Source organism: Olea europaea, unplaced genomic scaffold (assembly GCF_002742605.1).
Source record: "Olea europaea var. sylvestris unplaced genomic scaffold, O_europaea_v1 scaffold204, whole genome shotgun sequence".
NCBI classification, from domain to species: Eukaryota; Viridiplantae; Streptophyta; class Magnoliopsida; order Lamiales; family Oleaceae; genus Olea; species Olea europaea.
The window spans coordinates 747,922-758,615 of NW_019238304.1; the positions used below are offsets into that span (position 1 = coordinate 747,922).

Here is a 10,694-nt window from a genome sequence, read left to right on the forward strand (position 1 = left end):
ATGAAGTTCTAGGAGTGCAACTTTAAGAAAAGCTGAAATAGAAGAGGCAAAGTCCTAGCTGAAAGATGAAGCTCTAGGAGTACAACTTTGAAAACAGTTGAAGTAACTGAGATGAGGTCATTGACGAAGGACTAAGATCTGAGAATGTAACTTTGAGGAAAGTTAAAATAGCAAAGGTAAGGTCCTTGCTGAAGGACGAGCTCTAAAAGTGCAAATTTGAGAAAAGTTGAAGGGGTAGAGATGAGGTCCTTGTAGAAGGATGAATCTCTGGGAGTAGGGATGTCAAACTGGCCGAGCGGCTCGTTGGTTTGACTCTCAGCTCATTAAAACTTAGCTCGTGGGCCGAGTAAGGGGCTCAATCCCATGACTCGACTGGCTCGTCAAAAAATGTGTAAATTTATAAAGGAAAAGTAAAAAAATCAAAAAAAAAAATTGAAAAAATACGAGCTTGCGAGCGGCTTGTGGGCTCGACTCGGCTATACTCGATCGGCGAGCTCGTAGCTCGTGAACTCACGAGCTTGTGGTTTAAAGGGTCGAGCCAGCTCAGCTTGACTCGGCCCATTACCATCACTTGACAAAATTTGTTGTGGCAAAGTCGAGGTCTTTGTCAAAAGACGAAGCTCTGGGAGTGGAACCTTGAGAAAAGTTGAGGTAGCGGAGGCAAGGTCCTCGCTAATGGATGAAGCTATTAAAGTGCAACTTCAAGAAAAGTTCACGGAGTAGAGAGTGAAGTTCCTCCTGGAGGAAGAAGCTCTAGAAGTACAACTTTGAGGAAAGTTGAGGTGGCAAAGGCGAGGTCCTTGCTGAAGGACGAAGCTCTAGGAGTGCAACTTTGAGAAAAGTCGAGGTGGTAGATGTGAAGTTCTTAATGGAGGATGAAACTTTAGGAATGAAATTTTAATAAAAGTTGAAGTGGCAGAGGTGAGGTCCTTATTGACGGATGAAGCTTTGGTAGTGAAACTTTTAGAAATGTTGTAGCGACAAAGGCCTCCTCGCTAAAAGATAAAGCTCTGGAAGTGCAACTTTGAGAAAAGTTGTAGTTGCAAAGGCAAGGTCTTTGCTGAAAGACGAAGCTCTGGAATGAAACTTTAAGAAAAGTTGAAGTTGTAGAGGCGAGGTCCTTGTTGAAGAGCGAAAAGCTCTCGAAGTGCAACTTCAAGAAAAAGTGGTAGAGGTGAGGCTCGTGGTATGAACACAATGTACACCATTTCATTTGACCCGTTTATTACACTTGACTTTTGAACTCAATGATTTTTATAAAGTGAAAATTTGAATGATCTGGACGTAATCCATTAAAATGCTTGGGGCGTTTGAACTCTGACTATATAAGGCTGAGCTTTCCGTTTTGCAAAATTCAAAAGTACTCACATGCTACAAGTTTGCTTCCCGACGGCTAGTAATCAAAGATTTCGGTGATGTTTGACAAATTTTGGTGACAATACTTATTCTCAAAATTTTAGACCTTAGGTAATTCTCAATCTTTGTTTTCTCCATTTTTATTTTAAACTCGAAAAATGGTGTCTAGAGTTATGGTAGGATTTTGGAGATAAGGGAGCCTATTGTTGTCCATTTTCATGAAATGAGTAGGGCTATCTGGTTGGGAGAGAATATACTATGATTATCTCCTCTGCCATAGAAACTTCAGTTAAATGAAAGGTTTTTTGATGATCCATCTAACATCACTTTAGAAAAAATCATTAAATTTAGAGAGTTGTTTAGGATCCCTGATAATATTGACCTCATCATCCCTGACCACATAGTGAGAGATCTTGTTACCCAAGGCACATTGAGTGACAATCTCTTCAAAGGGCCCCCGTTTGGCCTCCATTAAATTACATTATATTACATTCTATTTCTCTCTCTCTTATTTTCAATCACACAATCTTCCAAAATATAATAATACACATAAAATGAAAAAATTTCTTGCTTTTTCAACCACTCATTTTTCAAAAAAAAAAAATAATATTCTACCCATTTTCATTTCCAAAAAATGAGGGCCAAACGGGGGCTTAGGCTTTCGTTCCATCCCTTCTTTCAATTGGTCCTACATTCGATCAGCTCCAACCCAATTTCATTTGAGCTCCTATGAGCAAATGGTTAGGTCGTGGATGCTTTAACGTCAAGCCAGTAGAGGAGTTGATAACATTTCGATGTCTTCCACTCCTTATACTTCCCAAAAACCATAGCCGAGGGCTAGAAAAGTTAGGGGAAATACTATTTAACTCCTTGGGGTCCTATTAACACTTTGTTGTGGATATGCCATCATCTCTTAAGTATTGAAGGAAGTCGTATTTTAGGGACACCGTGGAGAATGATCACATGGCGCCTTTGATAGTTCCAATTGCTTACTCTACTGCCAATAAGTTCTTTGATCTAATCGAATTAAATTCAATGGATTACTTTTCATTTAATATCCTGCTCATTTAAAGGTTTTTTGCTAAGGTGTTAGATCACTGTAGATCAGTTAGACATCATCAGCTATATCTACTAGCTTTTCCTAAAGGATTAGAGCTACGACAAGCTGATGAACAAGAATACACACTTCACTCTAAATGAACTGATAACATCTCAAAGTATGTTTATTTGTAGTGCTACTATAGTCATTATTCCATGTGTCCATGCTTATAAAATTTTCTTACAAATAATTTCTTGAAAAAAAGGCCAATGCAGTGATTTTGCCATAGTCCGCTAAAGCTTAGCAGAGGTGAGAGCCTTGGAAACCACCTCAACGGCCTATAAGAAGTAGGTTGAGAAGTTGACTCAGTTGAGTTAGAGGCAACTGCCTACAAGGAGGAATATGAAGTGGAAAAGGATGATTCGTTGATAAAGAAGAAAATTGGGCCTAGTAGGGAAATCACCTTCAGTGCCTTGAATGGCTAGACTTCCACCTCCTCCCTCTATCCCTCCCGGAGTGGTCATAGGATGGTGTCCAGTAGTGCCATTAGGGATGATTGTCCATGTTACAACCTATTCTAATAAGTCACAAATCAAAGGTTGACTTGTCAAAGTCTAAGTCAAATAAGAACTAAAATGAAGCAAATCATTTTATTGGGACATTAATTGACCAAATTATTTTATTGGGTTTATTTTATTATGAAAAATATTTGAAGGTTTTAGATGGATAAAATTAAAGTTTGGGGATCTACTTATATATTGTTGGAAGTTGAGAATTTAATGTTTTATTATAGAAATGTTGGAGGACTTTCTTTGCAAAATGTTGGTAAGTGAGCCACAAGCGGCAAATGATAACCCATTTAACAATTAAAACACACACACACACACACACACTCTAACTGGGGAGAGAAGAATCGAGAAAGAGGGAAAAAAAGGAAAGAAGAGAAGAAGAAAAAGAAGATGAAAAGAAAAAGAAGAAGTAGGCTTTCAATTCTTGGGTGCTCCATTTCTTCAATTTTTCATTTGATTTAGAGAGGTAAGTGTAAGTTTACTAAATTAAGCCTCTGTTTGGCTCCTTTTAAAACTCTTCAACTTAATTTAAATTTTTCTCTTTTATTTGTAACCACACAATTTTCAATAAAATAATATTACATACAAATCGAAAACTTTTCATTCTTTTACAACCATTCATTTTTCAAAAAAAAAAAACACTATTCCCCCCATTATAAACCCAAATAATGGGGGCCAAATGGGGGCTAATTTTTCTTTTAGAGTTTATGGAAAATTTGGTTATATTTGAAGTTAGCTAGAATTAGAGGTTATTGACACTTATTTGAGGTATTAGACATGAATATGTTAAAGAAATATACATTGAATGATTGGTGTTGAAAAAAAAAATGAAGAAGAAGAAAGAAAAGAAAAGGGGGGAAATTTGGAAAATGGGTTTATGAAATGGATACTTATTCTTTGATTTTCTTGGGAGTTATATGATGTTAATCATTTAAATTAAGGAATTGGAATTGATTTCTCCATTTTTAAGTAATAATTATAAGCAATTTTTGGACAAATCCTACACAAGTGCTGTTTTTTAAATCTTGTCCAGAAAAGTGCTAGTTTTGTCATGGTTTCGATGACAGATTTCAATATATAGACATTGGTACTAGTTTTCAATATTCTGGAATTAAAGTGCTAGTTTTGTCAATCATCTAATTTTCATGGATTTTTAGTATTGGAACCAAAGTGCTGAATATTTGGAGTTTTGATGTTAAAATAATTTATATTATATGTTGTCAGTGACCTTAATTGGGATTCTGAGGTTGAAAATAAAGTGTAGAAGTTCCCGTTGGTAAATTAATATTTTAAATGGTAGGAAAATAATCAAGGCATTGTAAGCGGATATGATTTACTAGAGCGAGTGCGTAATATCATACTTGATATTTGAAGTTGAAGAGGTGACGAGAAGATTGAAACCATGATCGACTATGACTTGGTCGGTGGACACAAACTTATTTTTCAGAAATTAGTATTTATTAAATTTATATTATATTAGAAAATTTATTATTTCATTTAGTTGATTTGACAACATGAATTTTAGAATAAAGTAGTGATAAGAGTGTAAAATATCATATTTTTCCCTCTTAATTATTGCATTCATGTGATTATATTATGCCAAAATGCACTCATTACTCTTATGTTTTTGTTTAGATTGCATTTTGGTGAAAATGGTGAAATTTGGAAGAAACAAATGAAAAAAGGACCAAAGTGAGAAGAAGTGAAAGTTCAGGGACCAAGTTACAAATAATTCATAGATGAGACGGACGATAAAATGATGATTTGAGAAATTTAGGAGTCCATTGGTGCAATTAGAAGTCAAAAGAAGTTAAATGTGCCTATAATATTTTCACAAATCAAATTCCAACCGGATATAAGGATTTTCAGATTTTGAGCCGAAAATTGAGATCAACGTTTGACCTAGTAAACGTCCGAATTTGGAAAGAGATATTTCTATCAAATTGTAGTACTTTGAGTTAGCTTTCCAATGAAACTTGAATCATCTCAATTAGACATCGGGAGAGGAAGTTATGACCAAAATATTGAAAGCGGTCGCACAGAAAATTTTGGCCTAAAATTTACTTTCCTTATTCGGTTCAACCTCTTGTGGAAACGCGTTTTGCACACGGTTTTAACCCCAAAAATGTCCCAGAACGCCTCCATTCAGCCTCGTACACTTTTCTCTCATCCTTGGCACAAGAAACTCCATGAAAAACTAAAATCTTTGGTTAAGTCAAGAAGGATCTCGATTGGATTTGGTGATTTCAATATCTTTTCTTTCCTATAATGTGATTTTTATTGTCGAATAACTCTGGAATTTAGATTTCTTCTTTATTATTATACTTTTGATTTTTGTTTAACTTTTATTAAATTGTTCATGGATTCAATTATGTTTTTTCTATTGAATGACTAAAATATTAGTTGAATTTAAATTTTAATTGAATTATTGACGTGATTTGATTACTGCTCTATGCTTAAAGTATATTGTGGCTTCTTGAATCTTGTTTCAATAAATAAATGCAGAATCTGTTGTTAGGAATTCTAAATTCCAGGATTGCAATTGAAATTAAATAAATATAGGTTTTCCTTTTTGAATTGGTAATTGAAATTGGTTCAATTCTTATTAGATTTTTCATAGAATTAGCCATGCTCTTTTTATCGTTTGATCGAAATATTTATTGAGTTTCAATTTCATGTATGTCGTTGATGGATTATTTACTTCCGTATGCTTGATGTATATGGATGCTTCTTAATCTGATTTCAATCAACTAAAATAGGAATATGTAATAGGAACCTTGATTTTAGAGTAAAATGTATGCTCGATTAATGTTGATTGATCCAATCCGAGAGAGTGAATTTCGGTGCTTCACTATTTTGAATATTGATATTTAAATCCCACTTCAAATTGAAAACTCACTTCACAAAATCATGAAAACCCCAGTTTGTTTGATCCTTTAAACCATTTTCCATCTCCCTGTGGATACGACACCTCAAAATTTTGCTACAATCACCGCGTTATACTTTGGACATAATCAAATTTTACGCCGTAATTAAGGGATCAACTGAAAAAGGGTGACATCGTTCCTTTCCCTTCATTTTTATTCGATTTAATTTTTTTAGTGTTATTTTTATTTTGTTTTCACACATTTTCTTTGTTTTTTGTGTTTGATGAGCAGGGATTGAGGTGATCAAGGGAGTTCTACCGGAGCACCTTATCCAGTGTTTGAATCTCGATATAACCCTTACTTTGCTACTACATCAATTGCCACAAACACCTCTACACATAACGCTATGTCTGATAGTGAACACGACGATGCACCTTATAGGACTTTGCATGATTATTTGCACCCCACCGCAAATCCACACCATCATGCATAATGTTTCCGCCTATTATGCCAAGTATGGAATTAAACCTAGAATGATTCAACTTCTTCCCACTATTCATGGACTTGACAGTGAAAATCCATATGTGCATATCAGGGAATTTGAGGAGGTAGTTGCGACCTTTCACAATCAACATGGTACAACGGATGCAGTCAGGTTAAAATTTTTCCCGTTTTCACTTAAAGAGAGAGCAAAGACCTTGGTATATCGTTGACCCCACGTTCAATTGGTACATGGGCTGAAATGACGCAAGCATTTTTTAATAAATACTTTCTTCACCATAAGACTAGTGCCCTTAAGAAGCAAATCTCATCTTTTACCCAAAAGGATAGTGAGACCCTATATCAGGCCTGGGAGAGGTTTAAATAACTACAAGCCCTTTGTCCTCACCATGGTTATGAGAGCTGGCGTATAGTTAGTTACTTTTATGAGGGATGTTAGACCTAGGGAGCGTCAATTCGTAGAGATGATGTGTCACGTTGATTTCCTACAAAAGGATCTGGATGAGGCCATAGAGTATCTAGATGATCTTACTGAGAAAGCTCATGGACTGGACCTAGCCTTACTGATAGTACCAATAGGTCACGACCTACAGGACACTCCACTAGTATAGGTATCTATCAACTTAGGGAAGAAGATAGTCTTGGCCAAAGTGGAAGCCCTCACTAAGGAACTTGAGACCTTGCGTGCTAAAGGCTCTAAATCTGCACAACCTGTTTCTCGTATTGAGTCTTTAGAGCCTTGTTTTGTGTGTGGAGGGAGTGATCACCTACCACAAGATTGTGCGACTTATGCTGAGATGAGGGGACTTTATGAGGAACATTGTAATGTCTTAGGCATATATCAAAAGCCCCATACTCCCTACTTCGAAACCTATAATTCAGGGTGGCGGAGTCACCCCAATCTTAGCTGAAAATCTGAACATCAGCAACCCGCCCAATCCAATAGAGCCTACACTACACCTCCATATCAAACCACATCCTCTAGAAACTCTTTGGAAGGCACCCTATATGCATGCTCATAGAGGCACAAAGTAAAACCAATTAGAATTTTGAGACTATGATTACCCAAATTGTTGAGGAAATCAAAACTCATATGTCCAAATTAACCAATGCTTTAACTGTAGTTGAGCGGGAAAAATTTCCAGCACAAGCTCAACGAAACCCTAGAGGACAACATATGGCACAAACCTCAGGCTTAAGAGAAAACAACCTTAAGGAAGTTAATGCCATAACCACTCGGTCCGGTAAGGTTATTGAACCAACCTCCAAACCTAATGAATATGAAAAGGACCCTAGCAATTCAGAAGAGAGTACCCCTAGCGAGGAGGTAGTGAAAAATCCACCGCGAGTACCCTTTCCTCAAGCTCTTAAAGCCACCTCGAAATCTATTGGTCAACATAGTGAAATCTTAGAGCACCTTAAACAAGTAAAGATCAATTTACCTCTTTTACATATGATCTCCCAGGTTCCCATATATGCTAAAGTCCTAAAAGACTTGTGCACTATGAAGAGAAAACACCATGTCAAGAAAACTGCTTTCTTGACTGAGCATGTAAGCACTGTAATTGAGCAAAGGATCCCTCGAAAGTATAAGGACCCTGGTTGTCCGTAGTCTCTTGTGTTATTGGGAATCATTAGATTTCACAAGCCCTTCTTGACCTAGGGGCTAGTGTTAACATCATGCCTTACTCTATTTACTTGTCATTAGGCCTAGGAGAAATAAAGCCTACATCCGTAAGTTTACAATTGGCTGATCGATCCACAATACGACCAAGGGGTGTAGTTGAGGATGTGCTAGTACAAATTGATAAATTTTGTTACCCCGTTGATTTCTTGGAGGATTTAAAAGAGGATGTGAATGTTAACTCCAAGATTTCCATTATTCTAGGTAGACTTTTTCTTGCCACATCTAATGCTCTTATCAATTGCAGAAATGGTCTAATGAAACTATCATTTGGGAACATGACCCTGGACGTCAACATCTTTCACATCGTGAAGCAACCTGAGGAAAATGATGAGTGTCATAGTTATACATGATTGATGCACTCGTTGAGGAGGAAGCACATGTGCTTATTGACCCCGACCCTTTAAATTCTTTCCTTTTAAATTCCAAAATTCCTACAGGGTATGATAATGGGGAATATGCTGACATTTGTGCTGCTTTTGATGATTATCAGGATTATGGGACACTACAAGTGACTACTTCCAATGAGTTTGGTGAAATACGACAAAGGTTGACAATACCATGGCTGGATGCGGGCTAAAGAAACAAACATTGGGTCGAGCCAACGATAATAAACAAATGCGCTGCTTGGAAGGCAACCCAAGGGGAGTTCATTCATTTCTCTTTCTTTCTATTTTTATTTTTGCATTTTTAGGTTTTTTTTCATTCCATGCATTCATCACTAGTTGAGAACTTTTAGGCTTCTAACACTTCAAGTTTAGGTGATTCACTTCGATATTAAGGTGATATCTTTCTTTACTTTTATTTGGCAGACATGTTTTTGTATTGAAGACAATGCAATGTTTAGATGGGGGGAGAGTTTAACTTAAATTTTGTTGTGAATTGCATGTTTTTCATGGAATTTTGGCCTATTTTTTTTTAAGTCCCTAATCCGCTACATGTTCTTGAATGACAATATATGCCACTAGAAATTAATATTGTTTATGAAAGTTTGGATATTGAGACATTTGCTGAATCCTTTTGCGCACACAAGCCTTGTGGTAAGATGAAAGTGTAACACATGTAATTAGAGGAGTCTCTTGTTGAAGTTCTCTTATGTGAGAATTGGTGAGGATTGAGAGCCACAATATACTAAAAATGTAAGATGGTGGTTTATACTTGGAAAATGAAACAGTCAATTTAGGATTGAATTTGAGCATTCAGACTAGTTCTTTTCCATAATTATAATCCCTTAGTAGCCACTTTGAGCCAATACACATACATAACCATTTCTTTCACGTGCCTAAGTTATCCATATCTCCTTACATTGGAATAAAGTCTATAAATATTCAATTTTCTACATTTATACTTCCAAGTGTATAGTAGGTGTTAAATGTTCATTTGAGAAGAAAAGTTGTTGATAAGAGATGATAAGTGCTCGGGGGAGACGAAAAAAAACACAAAAGGAAAGGGAATTTGAAAAAAAAAAAAAAAGCAAACAAACAAAAGAAAAGAAGAAGAAAAAAAAAAGAAATGAAAAAAAAAGGGATGGATTGTTGTTGGAAATTGAAAGATTGAGGAATACGTTGTGATGTAAAGGATTGATATGTTGAAATACTTGTTGAGATGCCTAGCTAGATACTTGGAAGTCCTTAAATTCTTTTTGCCCTACTTTTCATATAACCCAATTTAACCCTTTTAACACCCTTTACATTGACTGTTTTGATCTCAAGTAGGTTTGTGGTAAGAAGTTGATGGATTTTCATTTGAAAGTATCCCTATCATGTGATCAATGTTTACTTGTTGCTTGTTCATAAATATTTAAGCCTCTATGTTCTGAGTATGCATCTTTCCCAGCTCCATAGAGAGAAACCCCACACTAAACACTTTAATACCCATGAGTTATGGGGCAGGACCTTTAGCTAGAGACACACTCGATGTTGCATGTGTTAGGGTTGGCGGTAAGATGGCTATGGCTAGACACACACTTACACATTTAGCAAATGTTTTTGATATCTTGGTAATCATAACATTGTTAATTTCTTGTGGTGTTGAGTTTGAAAAGATAATAAACTGCAGTTGAATTAGAACTTAACAACTTCACTTGTAATTTGGATCAGTCACTCATTTGTTTTGTTTTGCATTGAATTGTTAGGTACTAGCAATAAGCAAGTTTGGGGTGTGATAAGAGTGTAAAATACCATATTTTTCCTCTTAATTATTGCATTCATGTGATTATATTATGTCAAAATGCACTCATTACTCTTATGCTTCGGTTTAGGTTGCATTTTGGTGAAAATGGTGAAATTTGGAAGAAACAAATGAAAAAGGACCAAAGCGATAAGAAGTGAAAGTTCAGGGACCAAGTTGCAAATAATTCATAGATGAGAGGGGTGATGGAATGATGATTTGAGAAATTTAGGAGTCCATTGGTGCAATTAGAAGTTAAAAGAAGTTAAATATGTCTATAATATTTTCACAAATCAAATTCCAACCGGATATAAGGATTTTTAGATTTTGAGCCGAAGATTGAGATCAACATTTGACCTAGTAAACGTCCAAATTTGGAAAGAAATATTTATCAAGATTGTAGTACTTTGAGTTCGCTTTCCAATGAAACTTGAATCACATCAATCAGATGTCGGGAGAGGAAGTTATGACCAAAATACTGAAAGCAGTCGCACAGAAAATTTTGGCCA

The 10,694-nt window shown here is 35.9% G+C and overlaps 1 protein-coding gene across 1 annotated transcript; it reads left to right on the top strand.

The window, feature by feature from the left end:
• The first annotated feature begins 7,389 nt into the window (after window positions 1–7,389).
• LOC111379849 lies at window positions 7,390–8,369 on the top strand. The gene is made up of 2 exons (XM_023003280.1): window positions 7,390–7,884; window positions 7,971–8,369. The coding sequence occupies exons 1-2, from the start codon at window positions 7,390–7,392 to the stop codon at window positions 8,367–8,369; spliced, it is 894 nt and encodes a 297-aa protein (XP_022859048.1).
• The last annotated feature ends 2,325 nt before the right edge of the window (window positions 8,370–10,694 follow it).

Excerpts from the sequence above, each read along its gene's own strand:
- LOC111379849 (XM_023003280.1), top strand. The coding sequence starts at position 7,390 with ATGATTACCCAAATTGTTGAGGAAATCAAAACTCATATGTCCAAATTA. Across the intron at positions 7,885-7,970 it reads CTGCTTTCTTGACTGAGCAT|ATTTCACAAGCCCTTCTTGA; the intron begins GTAAGCACTGTA and ends GGGAATCATTAG.